Genomic DNA, 25,642 nt, shown 5'->3' on the forward strand with positions numbered 1-25,642 from the left:
GGTGCCTGGGCAGATTTGCTCTGCGGGCTGTAGTCTTGCCTTCCTGAATGGGCCAGTGTCCATTACAGAGCTCAGGATCCATGAACTTCTAGATTCTGCTAGATTCCCTTCCTGTGACAGGGGGCTCAGATCCTGCCATGTCACCTTTGGGCACTCTGATGTTTGGCAAGTTCTATTTCATACAGGCTTTGCATAAAAATCGTGCAATAACCCCGTGATAATAAGAACCACAGTCAATGAGCTGCCAGATTGGTAAATATCATCTCAATTTTACAGACGAGGAAATCAAGTGTCTGAGAGGTGATGCCCTTGCTGAGGGGTCCCCAGCTGGCAGGTGGCAGAGCTGGGATTCCACTCCAGTTCCCCTGCCTCAGATCAGGGTCTTGGCAATGCAGAAACTATGAGCCCCCTGCGTACAAGCTCCAAAGGGGGCCTTTTAAGTGCATATTCCCCCTGCTCTAGGGAGTAGGTGGTACTATTACCATTTCCATCTAACAGGGAAAACTAAAGCTTAAGAAAGTAATCTGTCCAAACAGAAACCTGGACTTAACCCAGGCTTTTAGATCTGAGTCCCATCTGCTAAACGAGAAGACTATAACGTCACATCTCCCGAGGGACAGAAGGCAGGATCCGAACCCAGGCCTTCCCTGAATTCTCGTCCCGGACACCTGCCCTCCACCCGAAACGATGCTTTCTCACAGGGGCCATATTGCCTCCCAGGGGCAAACACTGCTCAAGGGAGGGGGTGAGCAAGTCAAAGAGATCCCATGGCTTGGGCCCACCCAAGCTCAAGCAGCATAAACAGACTGTTTGTATTCAATCTCAGAGAAGGAGGCAATTGGGAGGAAAATGCAACATTTACACAGAGTCGTTTAGGGGACATAACAACAAAAAAAAGAAAGATTGAGAAACACCTCCCTAAGTGAAAGGTAATCAACTCAATCACCGTTCCAGAAAATAGTATATGTACACGTGCACATACACATAGATAAAATTTGTGTATGTGTTATATGTAAGTTATACACGTATACACAAATTTCACATGCACACACACACATGTGTATGTGCACACACGTGTTTCCACACGTGTACATATATACATGCATGCACATTTATGTACATGTATGTATGTGCATGTGTGTACGCATGTGTATATACTTGCATGTATGTGTGCACATGCATGTCTGCATGTAAGTGCATATACATGCATATGTATATTTGTGCATGTATACGTGTGTGTATATACGTGTATGTGTGGATACATTTGTATATGAATATGTGTGTGCACATGTGTGTATACGTGTGTGCATATATGTGAGTGCATATGCGTGCATATATGTGTATGTATATACTTAATGTGCATTCACATGTGCATATACTTGTATGTGTGTACACACATGTATTTGCATGTGCATATAGCTAATTGTATGTATGTGCATACATGTAATACATACATGTAATACATGTATGTGCATGTATGTTCACACACGTGTGCATATGTGTGCATGTGTGTATGTGGGTGTACCTGTGTGTGTGTGTGTGTGTGTGTGTGTGTGTGTATAGCAAAAGCAAAGTGCATAGCATATGCTCAGGGCCACCACTGTGCCCAGTGCTTCCCATGTCCAATCCATGAGACCCCCACGACACTCCACAGCGTAGGAATGGTGCCAGCATCCTCTCTGTACGGCCGGAACGAGGCTGGAAAGACGCTAGGTACCTGGTCTGACTTTTCAGAGGGCGGGGAGGCAGAGCTGGGCGCGACGAGTGCCAGCTCCAGCGAAGCGGAACTGCCCTGCCTGAGCACACTCTTGGAGGAACCGCCTTCGGGCACACACATGCAGGCACATGCGGAGTCCAGCACGAGGGAGACAGTACTACACTATCGTGAGAAGCCGGGACCCAGAAATAACGTGAGTGGTGGTCCGTCCAGAGGGTGGGGGGTGTGACAGCACACGCTCCCCCCTTCCCCAGCACAGTGGGACACACTCCCTGGCCCTAAGGGGCTACGGGCAGAATGTCCAGTTTTGACACGTGGGTCTTGGTTTCAGGAAGAGACAGCAGTCAGGCAGCGGCACACACTGAACAGCTCCCAGGGACCCTTTCCAGGCATGGGCCTGGCTGGGCACAGCTGGGGACACTCGCCTTCCCGGATGTGTGCAAATTAAAAATAACTGAAGGCTGGCTTCAGTTTTCCATCATTTCCCATAATTTTCTTATGAGATGTCCCAGCACATCATCAGAATTAGGCAGTCCGATTACAATTTCTAGGGAGTGACCCTGATCACAAGTTTTCCCAGGAGAAACTCCCCATGACCCGTAGGTAAAGGGCGGGCCCGGCCGGAATTGCTTCTTGAGGCTGATGTGGTCCCAAGGGCCAAGCCACAGACATCCACGTGGCGGCTCCAATCCCACAGCTGATGCCGCCACAGATTCCTCCCGGGCCTTCAGATCCATCCAGAGGACGAGCTGGGTCTTGCGGCCACACACAATCCCAGATGCCCGTGTGTGTGTTGGGGGAGGGGGATATACGTCTGTGTGTATATATGTGTGTGTGTGTGTTCTGTGTTTGTGTTGTATGCAGTGTGTGTATAGGTGTGCATATGGTGTTTGTGTTGTGGACGTGTGATGTGTGTGCATGTGTGTGTGTTGGGGAAGGAGAATATATGTCTGTGTGTGTGTGTGTGTGTGTGTGTGGTGTTTGTGTTGTATGTGGTGTGTGTATAGATGTGCACGTGTCTGTGTGGTTTTTGTGTTGTGGATACGTGATGTGTGTGTGCATGTGTGGTGTGTGTGTTGTATGTGGTGTGTGCATAGGGTTTGCACGTGCAAGTGTGTGTGTGTGTGGTGTGTGCCCTAATGGTACCACCAGTCTCCGGGCAGGCAGAGGGATGTGGATGGAGGCAGGAGTGTGGTCAGAAGGAAGTGGTCACTGGGGTCAATGCCACCAGCAGGCTGTGCCTTCTTTGAGGACTACAACACTCAGGTCCAGAGGGAGACGAGGCCCAAAGAAATTCAGGCTGGATGTGTGACCCAGGCATGCCAACGGCTGACCCAAAGCCCTTTTCTTGGGCATTACTACTGGTCATCAAGGGGACAGAGTATTCCGGGCTCTACTTCTGGCCAAGGGAAGACTCGTGGCTGGACTCCTTCTACTGCACACACCTGGAAATGTTAAGTCGGGAAACGAAGCCTCAATTTCCACCTCCTGAAGTGGGGGGTAACAACTACCACCCTCCTCCAGCACACAGACTGCACGCCTACCTACCCCAGCTGCCTCTGCCTGGAGCTCTGGGCGTGGACTGATCCGTGCCATCCCAAGCTCAACTCAATTCTTCTCTTCTCAAGGGGACTCCCTCTAGGAATGTCACTCTACATGCAGGATCACAGGTGTCTTATTCAAGGAGGAACCCTGCGCCTCAGAACAATGTCTGTGAGATAACGGGGGATCCATTACAATGTGTCGGGAAAAAAATAACCCAATACTGTAGAGTCCTTAAAACATCCACACTTGTCAGGTGGTGTCTTTAAAGGTCCATCCAGTCCATTCCTAACTACGTAACTAAGTTGTGTTGTTTACTGAAAATGCACCACAAAAAGAAAAAAGGACAAAACAAATTATCAAGTGAACCTAATAACTCACAAGGTGATGGCCTGTTGATGAGCACAGTACAGAGCAAGGTGAGCCTTTGATGGCCACAGTGCCCACAGCGGGGCTAACCTGTGCCCCATCATGACAAAGGAGTGCGTAAGGAGGCACTCACCCTGCACACAGGGAGTCGGGCTCGGGGGGACGGAATGAAAGCAGGGGAACCCACTGATTAAATGTAGAGCTGGGGTACAGATGCCAACATTTTTCCAGTGAGAGTCACGGGGGAACAATAAAATTAATCTCCCTGCCACACAAAACAAGTCAGTCTCCCTCTCTCTCCCCGCCTCTCCCCTCCCACCATATTGGTAACTATAATATCCAGGAGTCTGGACTCTCATTGGAACAGCAACACAGCTAAGCACAAACACACCAACAAGAGACAGACAGAGACAGGGTGACCACGTGTCCTATGACAATGCACCACAGAAACATGGGAAACCCACACTAGGGTCTCAGCCTGGGAGCTAAGAGACAGGACCCAGGAAAGAGGCTCCTGCTCATGGGAGAGGGGAGAGAGGACCACCACCGAGTGTCCCCGAAATAGAAGGAGGAGGAGGGTCCAGCTGTGGCCAGCTGGCATTCCACAGGCTCACTCACGCCACCCGATAAGCTATATAAAGGTTGTTTTGTGGCCACGACAGAGCCCAGGGTGGAGAAAGCTCTTAATTACAGCCAGTGCTCTGGGGTTGGCCCCCGTCCGCAGCCTCCGCCCCACACACTGCAGGAAGTCAGGCTGAGATTGAGTCCCCTGGGAACCCGGTCAGGCCACAGAGGCAGGAGCAGATGCCACGACACGGAGGCACCTCCCTGCATGAGCCCAAGGCCGGGGGGGACAGTGAGCCACATACTGTTAGCTTTACTCATTTGCTCAACAAACAGCCACTGGTCCCCATGTGAGCCAGGCCTGCAGCAGGAACCAGCACCGTTCAGCATCAGAAATCCAAAGGATCACAGAGGGGCGGCCTGGCAGGCCTGACTCATGGCGGTGGACACGGTCACATCTCCCTGTGACCCCCTGGCGAGCCATGCAGGCCCCCTGTGCCTCAGTGCTGCCCACAGCATAGGGAGAGCCAGGAGATCTGTGCTGGGAATTTGGGGAGACATTAATGACATGGCGATTTAAAGATGCTCCCTAAACACCACAACTTCCTGGAAAGGACTCGGGACCTGGGTCAGACAGAACTGGGGGTAAACTCCCAGATCTCCTCCTTGCCTGCCGGGCCACCCTGGGGAGTGACTCTGACCCAGTCATCACGGACACTCAGGGGCAGTTACAGTGCAAGCCAGCATTGGGTGTGTGTGGCACACGTGAACTCTGACGGTGGATGTGAGCACAGGGTTAAGTCGTAAACACATTGGAACAAATGAATTAGCAGCGCGAAGTATCCTATTTGCAGCCGTGACCTAGGTGGCAGGATAGCAGGCTGGAATTCGAATGAAGCTCTTAGCAGAGTGTTGAACAAAGGCATCTCGAGATCCTGAGAAAAACAGGTCAGGTCCATAGGTGGCCAGGGACACTTGGGACAGAGAAGCTTCTGCAACCACCACCCCAGAGATGTTCTGTCCATCTCAGGTCCCCTCCTGTTCCCACACTGCCCTCTCCTCGACTCACCTGGTCCCTCTCAGCTGGGCTTCCAGACCAGACCAGCCACGGCTCACAGACCCCAACCTATGCTGCCTTAGGGCTGCAGACACTGGCCCCTCACCCCCTGTGCACAACCTAAGGTTCATCTTCCCCTCTGAAGGGCAGCCCCGGGGAGCCTGCTGTCCCTCAGAGCCACCCTGCCTCCCATCTGTGGCCAAGCTGGAGGGAAAATGGGTTCTGGATGCAGTTGGACCTTAGTCCATCAACAGCAGCAGCATCAGCGTCTGGTGCTCAGGGAACAACAGACACCCTGGCTCCATTCATTCACCTCCGGTGGTGTTGGGTCTGTCCCACTCGACGAAGCCGGGTGGCATCGTTAGCATGATTTAGCCCATCCCAGCCAGCCCGCCTTTTCCAGACCTTCATCAGCCTTCAAAATCTAACCGTTTGTCTTCGCTCGCCAAAATACGAGTGAGTTCAGTATTTCAGTTCTTTTTGGGAATGATGTCGGGTTTGCCGAATATTCTTATTCTTTGCATTTGGAAGAGAGCAGTACTTCTAACATGCATATCACAACAGCAAACACAGAACTAACCGCCAGTCTCCACCCTTAGGTCTAGGCGGTTCCTTCCACTTCCCGGGCTCTGTTCCGGGCACTCGGAAACCACAAGGAACAGAGTTTGCCCTCGTCAAGCTTATTCTTGTGTGTGAAGACAGACCCCGGGCAGATAAACTACCAGATACATGAAATTGCACGTGGTAACAGTGTCCACACTCCATCGTGTAATTAGCCGCCACTTTCCTGTCGTCTCAAGGAGACAAAAGGTCCCCAAGGACAAAAAAGAATGTCCGATCCATCACCGCATCCTGGCCCTTGGCATGTCCCCCAAAGGAGGAATCACTCAGCGTGTGGTTGCCGAATGAATGAATGAGTAGGTCGGATCCAACTGAATGATCACTACACCAAAAACCCCACGCCGTTAGTCTGCGAATTTCCAGATCATCAGTGCAAAGCCCCTATTCAGAACAGCTCCTATTTGAGTTCCAAAGGCAACTCCTCTGTGCCCAGGGACTTCTGGTCATTTGGATTTTTGTGATGCTCCTGGATTTAATCTTACTCGATACGGTTCGGTATCTTACTGTTAGCTATCTTATTTTATTTTGCTTTGTTTCTAATTGAAGCAATTGTAAGGGGATTTTGTTTCATTCATCACCAGAATAGACCAGGCCCTAGTCAGCTTACATCTGTATTTACAAAAGGAGATTCCCTCCAGACAGCTGAGCATAACTTAAATCTTCCGTCTGTTCAGGCATTTGGAGGACCCCGGCCACTGTGAGTTTTCTGAGCGTTGTCATGGGGAATATGTGGTGTCCCCGGCTGGCCAGCATCAGTGTCCACTTCTCTTGGTTACAGGGCCCCGGTTTCCCCGCATGAGTCACACATCCTCCCTTGAGGGGGGTGGGGATGGAAACGAGGACAGGGTCATGAAGTTTAGGCCCCAGTCAGCCTCCTTCCACTCTGGAGCTACAGTTTTGGTCCGGGGAGAGTCTCAGGCCCACACTTCTCTGTCAGACCAAATCCAGGCACGCTGGGCCCCAGTCTTGTCTGTCCTGGGGCTGGAGTCTCACATGGCCCTAAGATTCTCCACAGGTAGCCCCACGTGCCCCCCCACACACCTGTTCTCCCCTCCTTCCCTACTATGTCGCCATCACCTGGGCCCCTTGTTGGCTGCCGTCAGACAGGCTCAGGCCAGGGGAGGAGGGGAGGCGAGGGGAGGGACAGAGGGCGGGTGGGGGCTTCCTTCCTGCTCCCTCTAGGCCATAGCTGAGGCAGCAGGTGCCTTCCTGAGGGGACTTCAGCTCCTGTCACACGGCCTCCTCCCCCCACGGGGGTCTGGACACACCTCCGTCCTTGCCATCAGCCAGCAACCCTCACTGCCCATTCTCAGGGCCTCAGTATCCCTCACCGACCCCACCCCTCTTCAGTGAGCCATCTGTGCCAGGACCCAGATACAAAAGGCTGCCAAGGACGGGGTTAGGCCAAGAAAGAACCTAGAAATGGCAGGAGCTGAGCGAGGCCTGGTCTCATCACTCAAGCCCACCTGACCTCTGGCCTTTCTGTCATGTGTGAGGTCAATCTGCTTTATTCCCCAAGCCCGTTAGAGTGGGGTCCTCTACCGCCCGTGAGCGGAACGCTGTCCTCGACTCAGAACCCAGGTCAGCGATGGCGCAACCTGAGTCCTGGGGCCTGGTGGGGGGCAGCCAGCGCGTGGAGGCTGAAGCCCCAGATTCCATCCCCAGCCCTGCTTTAACTGGGGAGCACAGCCCAGTGACTTGGCCTCTCTGGGGCTGTCCTCACCATTCCTAGAACCAACCCCCAGGCATGGAAGTTCTTCAGAATCTACATTCTGCTTGGCCCAACTCGAGAACCAGTCTGGACCGAGGCCGGCAGGAAGACACAATGCCAGTGGGCAGGGTCTAGAGGAGCACCCATGAGCCACCACGTGGGACTTCGGCCTCCCGGCTGGGCCTGACTCTCGTCAGCTCAGAGGTCAGTCCTGAGCCCTGGCCCTACCACACTGCCTCTCCTGCCTCCCTGCTCTTTCCCATCCTGACTGGCTCCTGCCCCTTCCGGGAGCCTAGCAGGCTGCATGCTGTGAAAAGATCGCCATGGGGGCGCCTGGGTGGCGCAGTCGGTTAAGCGTCCGACTTCAGCCAGGTCACGATCTCGCGGTCTGTGAGTTCGAGCCCCGCGTCGGGCTCTGGGCTGATGGCTCGGAGCCTGGAGCCTGTTTCCGATTCTGTGTCTCCCTCTCTCTCTGCCCCTCCCCCGTTCATGCTCTGTCTCTCTCTGTCCCAAAAATAAATAAAAAAACGTTGAAAAAAAAATTTAAAAAAAAAAAGAAAAGAAAAGATCGCCATGATGTGCGTGGTTGCAATGCGGGTCAAGGGAAAGTCCATGGCCGATGCCTTCTACACTACAGCATAGGTTTCCTTCACTTGGCACTCAGGGCATCAATCTCCTCATCTGTGGAATGGATGTAGTCCTCATGCTCCATCTATCCCCAGTACCGTTTGTCCCTGAATTTCTCCAGCAGTCCTACAAAGGGTCTCCTATCTGACTGTGTCACACCCCTGCACAAAACCCTTCCACAATTCATCTGAGCACACAAGGCCCTCCTTTACTGAGAGTCGGACAATCATACAAAACCACCAACCCGAGTTCCCTCCTTTACCACGGCAATACAGGTCCATGATTGTTCACAGACTGCGTCATACCACCCCTCAGTCCCTCATCCTACAGCTCAGGCATGTCCTGCTAAATGGTCTAAGTGTCACCTCCTCCAGGAAGTCCTCCCTCATTCTCAGGGTCATCACCGAGCACAAACACAGTAGGACCCCCTGAAATTCTGTGGCATGTTTATTAAGGTCACCCCCACTGTATTAAATCCCTTTTTATGAGTCTTTTTTGCCATCCAGACTATGAACACTTCAAGGGCAGGGGCTTTGTCTTCTCTTTGTCTACAGGCCCAGAAATCAGCACAAGGCCCCACACACACTAGATCTCCAACACGTATCTACGAATAAGTGAGTGGAGATTAAGTAGAGCGGGGCCAACAGAGGAAAGAGTCACAGAAAGGTAAAGGGCCCGAGGGTGTTCTGTTTCAGACACAGCTTAGCTGTTTTCTCACAGGGCTGCAGGCCAAGCCCCTTCCCGGGAGCAGACCCTCATGGCTCTGCCAAGTCATGGCCAGCTGCTCCTACCGCTGGCCCCAACCCCAAGGCTTCCCTGTCCCTGACAAGGGGTGACGTTCTCAGTCCCTGGAAGTAGTCAGCAAAACAGAGGCTGGGACTCTGCTCCCAGCCCCCACCTGCTGGTCCTGGAGGCTGGGGGGGGGGGGGGGGAGGGAGGGGGAGGGGTACCAAACACTGGTCATGACCCAGGAAGGACAAATATCACCCCGATGCAGCAGGCAGAACAGAAGCTGGACACAGGCCAGTGCACGGAAAACCCACTTCTCCCTTCCCGTCCTTTGGGGGAGGCTGTCCTGGGAATGATCCAACAAGGATGTTGGAGGTCAGCCTTCAGGGTCAGATCCCTGCCTGCTGCCCAACCTCCCTCATCCCCCATCCCCAGCCACAGTCAACAGATTCCAGACAACCTCGGGTTATCTCAGGGCACCAGGTCAACAGCACTTGGCCTCTGAGACAAGCAGTGCCCAACCATGTAAGTGGCTGGCTGGGGGTCACAGGAACCTGCCTTGTGCCCATTTTCTTGGCCCACCTCTCAAGGCAATCTCTGGGGAGAGGAGAGGGCCCCATATATTTCACCTGCCATGTGCCTTAGGGGGAGGGCTTTGTGTGTAGGGCTCTGACCTCAACAGCCATGGAGGTAGCAGATATGTTCCCACCACAGAAATGCAGATCCCACTGCCTTGCATTTAACCATCTCTAAGTCTCTCAGGGTGGGCGGGGCTGAGGACCCAGCCCCATTTTAATTTCCATCCAGCCTGCGCCCTGGAGGCGGAGCCTGGGGAGGAGCCAGGGTGTGGGCCCCACCTCCAGCGCCGAACTGGTTTTCCCTGGTCACTGAGCCCTGGCAGGTGGACTGCGGCCTGCGCCTGCCATCAGCCCCTGCCCCGACACGCGCCCCTGCCTCCGCCGCCAGCCCCTGTCCCCTGCTCCTGCTATCGGCCCCTACCCCGTCCCCTGCCACCAGCCCCTGTCCCCTGCTCCTGCCCCCTGCCCCTGCCTTCGGCCCCTGTCCCCTGCTCCTGCCCCCTGCCCTTGGCCCCTGTTCCCTGCTCCTGCCACCTGCCCCCCACCCCTCCCCGCTGAGCAGTTCAGCACCCCCCCCCCGCGCCCCGCACCCACTCACTTTCGCACAGGCGGCGCCTCAGCTTGCCGCGGATCTTGTCGATGGCATTGAAGTCGGACACGTGGAAGACGTGTGCGGACTTGGGCTCCGAGGCGATCTCCTCCAGCTCCTCCCTGAGCGCCGCCCCGACGCCCACGGCGAAGATGCGGATGCCGGCGCGGTGGGCGGCGGCCGCGGCGTCCATCACCAGGTCCTGGCTGCGGCCGTCGGTCAGGAGGATGGCCACCTGCTTGAAGGCGCGGTCCCCGGGGCGGCCGCCGGCCTGCGGCGAGAAGCTGTGGCGCGTGATGAAGCGCAGCGCGTCGCCCGTGTTGGTGTTGCCGCCGTGGTAGGCCAGGTGCCGCGCCGCCGCCTTGACCTCCTCCCGTGAGCCAAAGAGGCCCAGCTCGAAGGCCGTGGCCGGCCGGTCGCTGTAGCGCACCACGCCCACGCGGGTGCGCTCGGGACCCACCTCGAAGGTGTCCACCAGGTTGGCCACCCACTGCCGCACCTTCTCAAAGTCCTCCTTGCCCACGCTGGAGGAGGTGTCCAAGAGGAAGACCAGGTCGTAGTGCACGGTCTTGCAGCCTGCAGGGGGAGAGGAAGGGCGACCTGGCCCAAATGCACTGGGAGAGGTCATGCCCTTGGGCCTGGAGGGGTTGGGGGGGGAGGGAGGGGGCGCGCACTCCCGGGGGCCCTGGTCTGGCTGTCTTAAAGCTGCAAAACCTCGGTTCCTTAACTTCTCATGGTGATGAGCGTCCCCAAGTTTGCTGTGAGGTTCAGCTGCCAACGTGTGACCCCTTGCATAAAAGGGGTCAACGTTCAGGGAACACCATTGTACCGATTTCCTAAATAGTTTTGGTTTTGGTTACACAGTGACTGCATCGTTTGTTTGTTTGTTTAAACCTACTACAAATAATGCAGGATTGCAGAAAACGCAAGCAAAAATGTTTTCAATGCTTATGTTTCCAGCTACGGAGAGTCAGCACTGCCAACCCGCAGCATGTATACCTGTTAGTTTGTGTCTCTGCATAGTTCCTAGTGCACGTGGGGCACACTCATACATGGCTGTTTTCTGCACCTCCTGCGATGTGCTAGAAACCCATCTCCAGGGTGATGCGGCCGGTTTCCACGGCTGCAGGGATTCCACTGCACAGGTGCATGTAATTTATTTAGTCAGCACTCTCGTTGGATGTTTAAACAGTTCACAGCATGCCAGCATTATAGACCACGTAAAATATACCGCACTCAGGGGCACCTGGGGGCTTAGTCGGTTGAGCCTCCGACTTCGGCTCAGGTCATGATCTCGTGGTTCGTGGGTCCGAGCCCCATGTCAGGCTCTGTGCTGACACCTCAGAGCCTGGAGCCTGTTTCAGATTCTGTGTCTCCCTCTCTCTCTGCCCCTCCCCCCTTGCACTTTCTCTCCCTCTCTCCAAAGTAAATAAACATTAAAAAAAAATTTTTTTAAGTTCAAAAAACAGAAAAACAAGAACTCTGCATGTATTACACACACACACACACACACACACACACACACACACACACACACACAGATACTTCCTTATCCCTATTCCCACCTAAGCCAGGGCCACTGTTGAATTTTCCACATCTACCTTTTAAACCCATGCTGCGTTGTGCTGCCTGGAGCAGAGGTAAATCCCCCCACCTTCACCGGCTGGCTCCCTAACAGGATTAGAGCTTCGTGGACCAACCACCGCCACGCTTCACCCCTCCTGCCCCCGGCCGCCTCTTCCGCAGTGAACTTCCCACTCCCCTCTCCCCCGTCTCCTCCAGAGTCTTGTTGCCCTTGCGGTCCTGGCCGCCTCTTCTGGCTGGACCCCAGCATGTCCATGTCCCCCGGAGTGTGTCCCCAAATCCCTCCCAGAGCAGGACAACGCGACACCGTCCTACCCCTGCCCTCTGTCCCCAAGGCCCTGCGGGTTCTCTGCACACCCCACGGCCCACTTGGGACGTGTGTTCAGAGCTCATTCTTCTCACACCCTCCCCCACACTCACTCACCCACATGCTCTCACACACTTGCACACACACTCACCCACATGCTCACACACTCACATGCACCTAGACTCACACCCACACGTTTGCACACTCAACCCACCCTCACACACGTGCTCGCACACTCAGGCTCACACAAACACACGCTCAGGTGATTTCACACACTTTCGTACACACAAACATACCTCAGACTCTTGCACATGCACACTCATTTGCACACGCTCGTTTAGACACAAACTCACACCCGCACAACCACATTCGGCCAGACCCTTGCACACTCATCCACACTCACTCACGCGTGCACATGTACTCACATTCACAACCTTCACACAAACATACCGCCTCAGGCTCTTGCACGCTCATTCACTCTCTCGCACCCCCACCCCCACGCACGGGCACGCACAGCAGCTGCTCGGTGCCCGGTCTGGCACATTCTATGACGTCCCCACCTGCCCTCTGGGCCCGACAGCCGCCGTCCCCGCTCCACAGCAACAGCAGCCACAGGAGGCAGGCCACGGCTCTCCCGCGCGTGGGAACACGCATCTCTCGGCCAGGAGGAGGCGGCACCAGGCTCTACGGGAACATACCCTGTGTGGACAAGACAACACCTTTAGAGAAGGGCCCCGGCCCGTGTGGGAGGGACTCCGTGCCCCCGCCGACCTCTCTCTCAGCCAACGGCGTGGCCCTCGTGCGAGTGAGCCCAGGACGCCTGCCCCGCGGGGGTCACCCAACCCTCCCTGCTTCCGGCCACCAGCAAACGCGCCCCGAGGACCTGCCGTCCCCGCGGGACCGTGCCTGGGCACCGGCACCACGTTCTGATCACAACCTCCACGTCGGGACGTGGGACAGGCGGTTTTATTTGTCTGATATGTTTGTACCTAAGCCTCTGCCCGCATGTAATTATTTCCTTAAGGCCCTCCGTGACATATCTTGAAAGGACCCTCAAAGCAATGACCAAGCTTCTCTCTGGAGAGGCTATACCGGCTCCCGCCAAGGGGGGGGCATATGACGGAGCCCCTCACCGCATCCCTGGCGGCACGGACGTTATCATTCCCTCAGTCGTTGCCAACTCAGTAGGAGAGACCTTGTTTGGGTTTTTATTTTTCTTACTTTTGATGCATTTCTTTGCTCTATGACATTTACTAGCTAAGTGTATTTCTCCTGCGTATCTTATTTTCATGTGGATATCCGCTTCCAAAAGTATTTGTCACCGTTTAAGCCATGAGACAGGAAAGGGAAAACAGCTAATAGGATTCTGAGCTATTTATCAGTTGCCCTCCTGTGCCAGGTGCTGAGGGCAGGCAGGTGAAGGACTCTGAACCACCTACCCCCCAAGGGCAATGACACCTGGGAGACAGGTGACATGTGGGCCAGGGCAAGACAGGATAAGAAACACCAGCACAGGGACGTTCAGGGGGTGACAGGAGCACCGGCAGGGGGTAGGGGGTGCTGTCACATGGTTATTTCAGGGGTAGGCCAGGACTCCTGGATGAATGACACCCAAGCCAATTTTGGAAAACGGAGTAGGACTCCATCAGACAAGAGGCAGTTGATGATTTCAGGCAGAGGGAACAGCATGTGCAAAGTCCCAGAGGAGAGAGAAGGCAGGGCACATGGAGACGTCCCTGGCCACATGGACAGGTATGTGGACCCTTCTCAGGACAGGTACCTGAATTCCCATGCTGGTCCCTGCCACCTTCAGGGCAAACTGCCCTCATCTTGCCAGGGCACTAAAGGCCACCTCGCAAGTGCACAGGGCATAAAACAGCCCAAATGACAATACCCCAAAAGTACGATACTCAGGAGGTGGCCACGGGAGCAAGAAGAAAGACACTTTCCCAAAATCGTATATGAAGAGGCAGAGGCCAAGGGTCAGGACCTGAGGGTCCAGGGGAAGAAGAGACACAGAGTCAGGGCAAGTCCCGCGGGTGGCCCACCCTTCTCATCCTTCAAACCTATATGAACGCACAGACTCGTCCTTGTTCTTCCTGTTGCCCAGAACCTAGAACAGTTCCCAGCACACAGTGGACATTTGACAAATAAATATTAGATTCAGTAGTGAGCCATGTGGTCACGTCATCTCATCATCTCAGGTGGCCAGGAGCCATTCATTTGAAGAACACGGACATTTCAAAAAGCCATGAAAGTAACTGAATGGCTGCCATTGATTATCTGCCGTGTGCCAGGTACTTTCTGATTGTTGAGCGAACTCCTGTGACCCTTCAAGGCAGGAATCATCATCCCCATGTGCCAAAGGAGGGTATTGAGATGGAGAAGATACCAGTCTGTCCCCGGGTCACCAGAGGATGGACCGGGACTGGAACCCCAGCGCCTTCTGGGCACTGAGCCCACTCTCTTTCCATGACCTCTGTGGATACATAAAATCCAAATATCACCACCAATTACTGAGCCATCATTTTTTAAAATGAAATAAGAATGTAGACGGAGGAGAGAAATTGGTAACAGCCATAGGGTCCAGTGTTTTTCCAGGGCTCAAGAAATTTGATAATTTCCCTCATTGTGGAAACCAGGCTTCTTCCTCCAAGCCATAGTCTCCAAGTTTCTAGAGGAATCTTGGTCACATAACTTCCCAAATACACACACAAATAAAGAGAAAACAAGAGGCCAATGTCTCTTATGAACAAGATGCAAACGTACTTAATGGAAGACTAGAAAACTGAACTCAGTAGCACACTGAAAGGGTTATACACCGCCACCACGTGGGATTCAGCTCAGGAATGCAAGGCTGGTTCAACAAGCACATGCCAACCCATGTGATGCACTCGCCAGGAGAGCAAAGGACACACAGTGTGCCAACCAATACAGAAACACCTGACAACATCTAACTGCCTTTCACGATAAACACACTCAACACTCTAACACAATAGGGAAACTTCTTCAGCATGACGAAGGCCACATACGAAACCCAGATAATAACACACCCTACCCCACAGTGGGTTGTTGCGAGCGACTGTCGTAGGAACTGAATAATACAACTGCATGCAAAGCCCTTAGCCTGATGCCTGATGCCTTGACCGCTCTCAAGTCCACATGGCTGACATGAGCCAGAGCTGGGGCTTCAACCCAGCCCAGACCTGCTCCTTGAGGCCACCTGCCAAACAGGGTCCCTGCAGCTGGGCCGAGCCTGGCACCACTTGAGAGCCTCTGAGCTGTCCACACGGTGCCTCTCCATCCTTACAATGACCCCAAGGGGCGGGTGTCGACATCCCCCTTTACAGGAGAGCAAGCTGAGGCTGAGAACAGGGGACATACCCCGGGCACACCCCACTGCCAAAGAGCAGGGGTGTGTGTGTGTGTGTGTGTGTGTGTGTGTGTGTGTGTGCGCGTGTGTGTACACGTGTGTGTGAAAGGCCACCCAAGGAACTCAGAGACAATCACCCCTTGTCTGTAAGCTCCCTGGTGGGGTGGGGGGCATGTGTCCCCACCGTCCGTCTCAAAGGCCGGCTATTTTGCCCCATGTGGGGCCCGGTGAGCACTGGTTGGGCTGAGAATCCCCAGTCTGGGTGTTTCCCTCTCGAGAAAGGGCCGGGGAGAGCCTGCCGACTGTGTGCCCTGGAAGTGCAATGCCTTTGCCAACACCCTCCCTGAGGTCTCGGCAAACTCGCAAGCCGCACTGCTCCCCCACCTCCCAGCGATGAACCTGGCATGTGCCCGCGGCCCAGACAACTTCGCTAGATGCACACGGCCAGTCATGACAGCTGGACTGGCCTCAGGCCGGAAGGACACCGAACGTGCCCTCTCCTGCTGGAACTGTAACAAGTACCACACCAGGTGAGGGCCTCACAGGTTAAGAGCCCAGAGTACCAAACAGCAGGTATCAGGAGCTTCAGTGTGCTGTGTGAGAAACAGCACCCAGGGCTTAGCCACCTGCCTGTGACTCCACCGCTCAGGGCCGGGATGCGGTCCCAGGGCAATCTGACCAGAGGCCAGGCTCCAAATAGCTCGGGCTGTTAGAACCTGGCTGGAGAAACACTTAACTACTTAAGTAAAGACACAGCGTGGGCAAACAAGCAAAGGATACAGTCAATGAAACCAAATTCTGATCACCCAGCTTACAGGAAAGAAAAGAAGGACAGGGCATCTGGGCGGCTCAGTCGGTTGAGCACCCGACTTTAGGTCATGATCTCGCGGTCAGTGAGTTCAAGCCCTGAATCAGGCTCTGTGCTGACTGCTCAGAGCCTGGAGCCTGCTTCGGATTCTGCGTCTCCCTCTATCTCTGCCCCTCCCCTGCTCACACTCTGTTCCGTCTCTCAAAAATGAACAAAAGTTTTTAAAAAATTGAAAAAAAAAAGAAGAGAAGGACATAAAGGGCAAAAGTAGGGAAGAAAGCTGATAATAACCAGAGGGAAGAGAATTTGGCTAAATCAGTCTACTAACTGATGTTCAAATGCTGACCCAGCCTCAGAGACCTGATAAAGCCCACTTGGCTAGACTGTGTACCTCTTCTTGTAGATATGTTCGTATTCAATCGGCTAATATTTTGTTAGGGCCTTTTGCATCTATGTTCATGAGAGATATTGGTCTGTCTTTTTCTTTTCTTGGAATGTCTTTGCCTGGTTTTGGGATTGCAGTGATATTGGCTTCAGGGGATGAGCTAGGAAATGTTCCCTATGCTTCCTTCCTCTGGAAGAGATTGTAGAGGACACGATGGCCTTCTGCCCAGGAATACCTGCAATGTTCATGGCAAAATACCCCCTGAGGCGGGCAGATTCTGGTATGGAGTCCCGGCTTTCCTCCTTAGCCATATGAATGACCATTTTATCCTCATAAAATGGGGGCGATCTCTACATCAGTGGGGTGCTGTGAGGGTTCCGCAAAATGTTTTCCGGGAAGGTGCCAGCACAGACCAAGTATGCAGAAAAGCTGGGGTTTGGGGGAGCCCATCTCCTTGCCTTCCCCAGCCAACCTCAGGTGGCAGTCCCAGAAAGCACGGGTGCCATGATTCCATCTCTCTCTCTCTCCCTCCCTCTCTCTCTCTCCAGTCTCTGAGCTCTCTCCAGGGCCCAGCTGCCCAGCTGGCATGATGTAGGCCACACCCTGTCCCTGGGAGGCAGAGCTCGGCCATTAGCCTCCAAAAGTCCAGCAATTAATTTGCTGAGCCGAGTTCTTGCCACAAGCCAGCCGATTGCCATAGTAACCAGTGTTCCCTATTCAGGCTCCCGGGGGGGGGATAGGAGGGGGAGACACTGAGCAGAACACAATTTAAAGGGAGAAAATGAGATTTGGTGCATTGGAGGGCAGCCCTGGCAGAGAGCACACTGGGTCTGCACAGAGGGTCTGGCAGCTGCCCGCTGCGGGGGAGGGGCCGGGTGGACGGGGGCACTGCTGACATGTTGCCAGGGTGACAGGCGATGCTCTGGGCAGGAATCCGGTGGAGACACAGAAGCATGGCACGAGGAGCCCAACCACTGAGCTCTGAGGTCCCAGGGCCCTTCTGCAGGGCTGTGGGGAAGAGGGAGCCGGACGGCTTGCTCTCTGCAAGGCTGCTCGAGAGCCCAAATGGGGAAGCCAGGGGAGCACTGGAAAGCCTGCATCTTAGATTCAAACTTGGCTGTGTGACCCAGAGGGTGTCCTCCTCAGTCAACAAACCCATACAGAGTACCTCTCGTCCACCGGGAACCGTCGGGGGCACTGGCTTCTCCCGGGGCAGCAAGCATGATGACGAAGCTTCTTGACCAAAATTCTTCCTAGCTGTGCAAACCAAGGGCGTCACTTAACCTCTCTGGACTTCAGCCCTTTCATGTAAGATCGGTATACCCAAGTGACAGGAAGTATTAACTGAGTCACTCCATGTAAAAAGCTTAGAACCATCCTTGACCACAGTGAGTGCTTAAGGCACGCTATTTTTGTGATTTTCCAATCCTTTGTCTCCTCACCTATAAGATGGGAACGATATCTCCTCCTTCGTGGATCTGTAGAGGAGATGAGGCGATGGGTGTGATAATCTTTTATAAAGTGAAATGTTGGCCAACATTGCCACAGTCAACGTTGAGGGGAGATTCTCAGTCTGAGCTAATGTTAGCACTTACTAAGTGCCAGGCCCGTGGGATAGGACACTCTGTGCAGGGACTGCAGCCTAATGGTGGAGACAGACAAACGAGAAGACGCTTACATTTCCCTGCGGTCAGAGCTCTGGTAGAAGGACGGACAAGCACTGACCTCAGGCCCGGGAGGTCAGCGGAGGCTTCCTGGAGGAGGTGATGTCTGAGCTGAGCCTGGGAAGGGGAGAGGGGAGTAGCCAGGAGGACAAGGGTTGCCTGCACCAGGAATGGATGGTCTCCCTTCGAGGACCACTCGTGGGATAAGCAAGGGGGGCAGTATTTTGCAGGAGGAATGAAGGCTAAAGGAGAAGGTAAGGGTTTGTGGAGAGGCAGGTATTTAGGTTTGAGGACAGAGTGTTCATAAAGACCACCTAGGGACTTGTGTGGTACCCAGAGCAAGGGGCCAGACCGCCTGGAGAATTCCTGGGACCAGTGGAAGCTCTCAGGCACAGGAATGGATATCCATCCTGCAGAGTGCCAGGTGGAGCGGCGGGGGGCGGGGGAGGGTGGGCGTGAGGAGGGCAGTGCAGGGCCAAGTAAGAGATGCAGACCACCTCCCCTGCAGATGCCATGATATGGGTGACCAGCAGGGAGCAGAGGGGAGAGAGGAGAACTTGGGGGTGGGGAGCCCAGACTCCCAGTTTAAGCAATGGAGCTGGTCACTGCGGGTCGTGGGCATGAGGGGCTGCCCCCTGGACTGAGTCTGAGGCACCAGAAGGGAGCCAGGTGGAGAAGCCAAAGACAGACAACTGAGTCTAGAGCTCGGAAGAGAAAGTGGGGCTGGGGACACCCCCAGAAAGGTGGACAGGGTGGGGGTGGTCACAGCTCTGGGGTATAGCAAGAGAATTCTCCCACGTCCGATGCTGCGTGGGCCCTTTCCCCTTACACCTAGGAATGGAAGTGGACATACTAGGGCACCTCTGTATTTCTGCTCTCTTCTCTGATCCAGTATTTTTATGGGACTTCTATGCTGAGCACTGTGTACGGGGCACTTTTAACTACACAACAATGCCGACAAACTTCAAGGGCATGAAAAGCCACAGAGTATGTGAAAATATTAGAAGACGCACCTGATGAGGAACCATTACCAAAATATACAAAGAACGCTTGAAACTCAACAATAAGAAACCAAACAACCTGATTTTAAAAACTGGCCAACGGGGACATCTGGGTGGCCCAGTTAGTTAAGCGTCAGACTCTGGATTTCAGCTCAGGTCATGATCCCAGGGTCATGGGATTGAGCCCCGAGTCAGGCTCCAAGCTAAGCGTGAAGCCTGCTTAAGAGTCTCTCTTCCTCTCCCTCGCTCTCTGCCCCTCCCTCACTTGCGCACTCTCTCTCCCTCTCTCAAATTTAAAAATTATTTTAACAAATGGGACGCTGTTCTTACCAGGCCCTTCACCAAAGAAGAAGCACAGACGGCAAGTAACCACACGGAAAGAAGCTCCACGTCACGCAGCGTCAGAAAACTGTAAAATACGAGATCCCAGCACACGCCTCTGGGCGTGGCCGGAGCATGCGCACGGACAGCACCTGTCGGGGACGCCGAGCAACAGGGGCGCGCGCTCAGGAACAGGGACGCGCACTCACGGCTCCTGGGGACACAGAACGGCGCAGTCACCTTGGGAAACAGTTCGGGGGTTTCTCACAAACCGAACGAGCTCTTCCCAGCTGACCCAGCAATCACGCTCGCTGGCATTTACCCAAAGGAGCTGAAAACTTCTGTCCACGCAAGAACCTGCACGTGGATGTTTACAGCAGCCGCATTCATCACTGTCAAAGCTTGGAATCACTCAAGATGCCCTTCAGCAGGTGAACAGGTAAGTAAACTGTGGCGCAGACAATGGAATACTATTTGGCGCTAAAAAGAAACGAGCTCTCAAGGCATGAAAACACATGGAGGGACCCTAAATGCATATCAGGAAGTGAAAGAAACCCATCTGCAAAGGCTACACACAGTATGACTCCAACTCTGTGACATTCTGGAAAAGTAAATCAACATTAAAAAAATTTTAGGGACACCTGAGTGGCTCAGTCAGTTAAGCATCTGACTTTGGCTCAGGTCATGATCTTATGGTTCATGAGTTCAAGCCCCACATCAGGCTCTGTGCTGACAGCTCAGAGCCTGGAGCCTCCTTCGGATTCTGTGTCTCCCTCTCTCTGCCCCTCCCCTGCTCTCTCTCTCTCTCTCTCTCTCTCTCTCTCTCTCTCTCTCTCTCTCTCAAAACTAAACATTAAAGGGGCGCCTGGGTGGCGCAGTCGGTTAAGCGTCCGACTTCAGCCAGGTCACGATCTCGTGGTCTGTGGGTTCGAGCCCCGCATCAGGCTCTGGGCTGATGGCTCAGAGCCTGGAGCCCGTTTCCGATTCTGTGTCTCCCTCTCTCTCTGCCCCTCCCCGTTCATGCTCTGTCTCTCTCTGTCCCAAAAATAAATAAAAAACATTGAAAAAAAAAACAAAAAAACTAAACATTAAAGGCATTTTTTTAATTAAAAAAAAAACCTACAGAATGGCAGCTGAGCCAACACGTTTGTGGTAATGACAGGCAACCGTACAAAGGCACAATGAGACAAGAGGTAGACTGAGTCAGCACCATGCTGTGGTTTCACTTCCATTGTTTTAGGTCATCCTAACAAGCCGGCAAGGGGGTCTCAAGTTCAGGAGAGTTAAGGACTGTGCCGCGGATCACACGGCCAGGAGGTGACAGAACTGGGGTTAAATCCCAGGCCACTGTGCTCCTAGATTCACTGTCTGTGTCACTGGACCAGAGAGGGGACCGGTCCCCGTCCTCCAGAGAACAGCAGCGTGTGACCAGGTGCCTCGTGGGAGGGGAGACAAGGAAGGGACCCAGCCCGCAGGAGACTTGTCCTGCCCTTGGGCAAGAACATGCGTCCAGTCATGTGTCCTCCTCAGTCAGGCATCCCAAGATGTAAATGGAACCCGCTCAACCCCACCCTGCCAAAGCACAGGATCCCTCTGACTGAAGGAGACAGAATTGGAGGAGGGACGTGGTTTCCTTCTTTATGCTATGGAATCCGCGGAGATTTCCTATCCGTTATTTTGTTCCCCCTAACAAGAGGCAAGATGCCGGTGGTTTCTCTCCCAGTTGCTAAAATCTGTGAATGAAACTCAAGCTCTGTCTATTCTTTGAACACTAAATATTTCTTAAACTGGTCCCCGAAGGGCGTGGAAGGCAATCCTCACCCAGAGGCCGGCACCCACTGCTTCACTCTCCTGCACGGTCCGCGGTCGTCGATTCACTAACTCAGCAAGTACTTCCCGAGTCTCCGGCTACGTGCCAGGCATTGTTTTAATCATTGGGTCAGAGCAATATCCCTGCCTCCCTGGAGCCCGCTTTCCAGGAAAAGAGGAGAAAACTAACCCAGGAAACAAGTACCAATAGGGTTTCAGAGAATAACTGATTTGAACACAGTGGGGTCAAGGGATAGATGACTTGGGTAGGACAGTTTTTACTCTTTGTGAAAGGACAGTCTCTGAGGTGGGGACACGGAACAGAGATCTGAATAATGGGAAGGAGCCAGACATCCAGAAAGAGGGGTGCAGGGAGGGGTAAAAGGCCTCCATCAGTTCCTGGACTCCTGAAACTAACAGCCTGGGAAGTGGCCCCAGCCCTCAGACACCTGCCCCCCCACCTCATCATCTGCACCTGCTCCCAAGAACCCAGGGCGGGGGGCGGCTGCGTGGCTCAGTCGGTTAAGTGTCCAACTTCTGCTCAGGTCACGATCTCACGGTTCATGGGTTCAAGCCCCACGTCAGGCTCTGTGCTGACAGCTTAGAGCCTGGAGCCTGCTTCGGATTCTGTGTCTCCCTCTCTCTCTGCCCCTCCCCTGCTCACGCTCTGTCTCTGTCTCTCTCTCACAAAAATAAGCAAACATTGAAAAAATTTAAAAAAGAAAGGGACTTTGATTAGGCACAGCTGAGAGCAAAGATGGAGAACAGAAACAGGTGTCGTTCCCACATACCAACAAGTTTCAGTTGTCCAAAGATGGCTTCTTTAGCATTAGTACTATTTTTTTGAAGTTTTTTTTTAAATTTATTTTTGAGAGAGAGAGAGAGAGAGAGAGAGAGAGAGAGAGAGAGAGAGAGAGAGAAAGTGTGAGCAAGGGAGGGGCAGAAAGAGAGGGAGACACAGAATCTGAAGCAGGCTCCAGGCTCTGAGCTGTCAGCGCAGAGCCCGACACGGGGCTCGAACTCACAAATGTGAGAGCATGACCTGAGCTGAAGTCAGATGCTCAACTGAATGAGCCACCCCGGGGCCCCACATTATTACTGTTAATTACCTCCTGCATCTGCCTGACAGGTCTGGCAGGTAAACAGGAAACACGCTGCCCCCCTCCAATCCCCTCAAGGTTGGTGGACACTCCCAGAGAGAAGGGATCCGAATGTGAAGTCCAGTAAGTCTCTGAGCACCAATCACACAGCAGGTGCACAGCATGGACATCCATCTACTCAGTCCCACGGAAGCCCCACAATAGCCTCATGTGCTCATGAGGCTACTGTCCCGTTTCACAGACTGGAAACCCCAGACCACGACATTGCTCAAGGCCCTGTGGTTATTAATGGCAGAGGCTGGATTCCCATTCTGGGCCACCCAATCCAGGGGTTACCGGCTGTCTCTGGAAGGAAACCAAGAGGTAAGCGGGAAGGTCGGTCCAGGGCAGACAGGGGCCCCTGAAGCCCAGTGCTTTGAGTTTTGTGCTTAAAATTACACACAGGGAAATGCTCATTGACTTTGAATCATATTTTCAGTTCCACAAAGATGCTGAACCTAAAGGATTTTAGGGGACGGGTGCCTGAGTGGCTTAGTCGGTTAAGTGTCTGACTCATGATTTTGGCCCAGGTCATGATCTCACGATTAGTAGCTTTGAGCCCTGCATCGGGCTCTGTGCTGACAGTGTGGAGCCTGCTTGGGATTCTCTCGCCTTCTCCTTCTCTCTGCCCCTTCCCCACTTGTTCTCTCTCCCTCTCTCTCCCCTCACCCCCAATAAAAGTAAATAAACTTTAAGAAAATAAAGTTTTAGGGGAGCTGGGAGAGAAGGGCCATATAATCGAGCACCCTGGGACCACTCCCGTCTGTCCCTGAGCCCCTGCACCCCAGGGATTGTCTCCTGCCTGGCCCCACCACTGCTTTCCCTCCTAGACTCCCTTCCTCTGAGCAGAATTCACCTTTTGCTTTTGCAGAAACTGCCCTCCTACCCTCCGTTGATGTGGTTCACATGGGGGGACCCCACGTGCCTGGCCAGTGGGGTGGCAGCAAACCAGACCAGCAGAGGCTTCCCATCAGCACCCTGGGTGCTGGAATGCGACAGGGGTCAAGCATGTAATCAAGCGGGGCCATCTCTGGGAGCTCTGCTGGCGTGTCCGGAGAGGGGTACGTTTCTAAGGCAAGCGCTAAGTATAGAGATGCTGGAGGCCATTTGCCGTGACCCTGGGGATCCTGATGGAGAACGAAGCCATACACCAAGGGGAAGGAGACGACACCCGTCACCTGGCCACCTACCCCAGTGTTGTCCAGAGTCCAGAGGCACCACAGCTGTGATGTCTGAAGCCAACGCTTCCCCACCTCACTTCTCAAACTCCAGCCCATCCGCGCCGAGGCTCCTTCCCTCGCAAAGCACAGAGCAGGTGCGTGTGCTTAACCAGGCCAGCAGGTGCGGCCCCCGCTTGCCCGGACCCAGTCAGCCTCCCACACGCAGCCTCCCCGGTTCCTTAACCGTCGTCCTCACTCCGCATCTTGCCCCTTCTTCTCCTCCTTTCAGCTCTGATTCTCAACCCAGTTTAGACCGCTTTCCGGGAATTACCCAGTTCAGCCTCCCCTCCGGGGCTGACTTCCAAAGTCCATCCAGATCCCTCACCCAGCGTCCCTTCTGGGCCAACAGGGCAGCACAGACAGGGGACCGCCCTCCCTTCAGCCGGAGGAGATGCTCTTTCACGCTCCATTAGTTCATTCCAGCATCTTAGAGCTGTCGCGACCCTGTTTTTACGTCTTCCACGTCCTCAGTACTGAACTGTTCCCCATTTTTAAGTTTGTTTTGTTTCCTTTTTTCCCCTCTGAATACACCGTCTCGGGTCATTTCACAAGACACAGTCTCGGATTACAGGGTCCTGAGGACACAGAAAGATATTTCTGTTTAACTTATTTTGAGCAGCGTCTGGTCTGATGAAGCAAGGGGTATAAATAGTGCAAGGCACCCACACTGATTCTGGAGGTGGCGTCCCCAGCAGGCTCCCCTCTTCCTAGGGGACAGTCGTGAAGCCCTGGGGATGGGAGGCAGTTGGGTGCCTGGGAGAGCTGTGGACCGTGGGGCCAGAGCAACTGTGCTCTGCCCCCGTGTCCGCCACTCCCCAGCCACGTGCTCTGAGCTCCTGTCTCCCAGCCCGCCTGTAACCTCACCCTCCAGCTGAGCGGAGCCATTCGAGTCCCCAGCTCAGCACCCTAAAATGAAAACGGTGGCCATAAGAACAAACATCAAAACCAAAACAACAACAACAAAAAAAGCTGCCAGCACTCCACTAAAGGAAGTTATCCTCATCAGAGAACGCTTTCCAGCATTTACTCCATGCCAGTGGTTATCTCTGCAGAACCACAGCATCTGGCTCGAGACCTCGGTCTGAGAGGGGTCCACCCCAATGTCTGCTCCAGCCCCCCACTCTGCTGCCCTCTTCCGCACACAGGCAGGTGTAGACGTCCCAGTAACGGGTGCTCGTGACTCTGCAAGGTACCCTGCACATCTCTAAGGTCAAGGTGCTAGAACAGGAGGGGTCTGAGAGGTGTTAGCCATCTCTGGATGGGGAAGCTGAGGGAAAGGGCGGCTGCCAAGTGGGGATCAGGGGGGCACGGTCTCCCCCAGGTGGGCTCCAGCAAGAGGGCTGTTGGGAGCCCCCACCTGTGGAGCCCCTGTCATCTCTGATCCCCACTCTGCCCGAGGGCACACAGTCCCCCCAAGCTCTGAGGACAGTGTCCCTTCTGAGAAGGAGACCCTTACACCTGGACCAGACTATAAATTCCCATGTTATACTCTTGAGTTTGCAGAGGGTGTGCTCACCCTCAGCACAGGTATCATTGGATGAGACAGGTCCCTTCCTACCATTTCCCAGCACAAAGTCTTCTCTTCATGGCCCTTTTCAATTTGGCTCCAACCTCCTTTTTCAGGTTCACGGCCCCTACCCCTACCCCAACCTCATGAAGCTTACCCTCCAACCTCAAAGACTTCTCTCTCTTCCTTGTACACCCCAGAATTTTCTTTTCCTAACTCTCTGACATTGCCTCAGGTGATGTCTTTTCCTTGCCAGGCAGACTCCTACTCATGCTTCAAAGCCCAGCTTATACGCTTCCTCCTCCAGGAAGCCTTCCCTGATTTCCCAGGCAGGAAGTGTGTCACTATCTTTTCTAGGCTCCCACAAACCCCTGAATTTTAGCACCCCACAAGTGGTATTAAAATTGACCTACTAGGGAC

At 54.0% G+C, this 25,642-nt stretch overlaps 2 protein-coding genes across 6 annotated transcripts in view; one reads left to right on the forward strand and one right to left on the reverse strand.

Annotated features, from left to right (window-relative positions):
• Positions 1-25,642, reverse strand: part of COL22A1 (collagen type XXII alpha 1 chain) — a 260,776-nt gene that overhangs the window by 226,464 nt on the left and 8,670 nt on the right. For 3 of the 5 annotated variants that reach the window (XM_023248206.2, XM_023248207.2, XM_045049522.1), the window contains exons 2-3: positions 12,556-12,694; positions 10,114-10,680 (exon numbers count right to left, since the gene is read on the reverse strand). In XM_023248206.2, coding sequence (XP_023103974.2) covers positions 10,114-10,680; positions 12,556-12,649 — 661 coding nt within the window. In that variant the 5' untranslated portion in view covers positions 12,650-12,694. Of the gene's footprint in view, positions 1-10,113; positions 10,681-12,555; positions 12,695-19,556; positions 19,680-23,685; positions 23,824-25,642 lie in introns of those variants that run through there. The other 2 variants (XM_019823180.3, XM_023248208.2) reach the window with 2 other exon arrangements.
• On the forward strand, positions 22,565-24,847 carry LOC123383004. Its single transcript, XM_045049523.1, has 2 exons — positions 22,565-22,819; positions 23,367-24,847. The coding sequence occupies exons 1-2, from the start codon at positions 22,673-22,675 to the stop codon at positions 24,126-24,128; spliced, it is 909 nt and encodes a 302-aa protein (XP_044905458.1). The 5' UTR covers positions 22,565-22,672; the 3' UTR covers positions 24,129-24,847.

Source organism: Felis catus, chromosome F2 (genome assembly GCF_018350175.1).
Source record: "Felis catus isolate Fca126 chromosome F2, F.catus_Fca126_mat1.0, whole genome shotgun sequence".
Lineage (NCBI taxonomy): Eukaryota > Metazoa > Chordata > Mammalia > Carnivora > Felidae > Felis > Felis catus.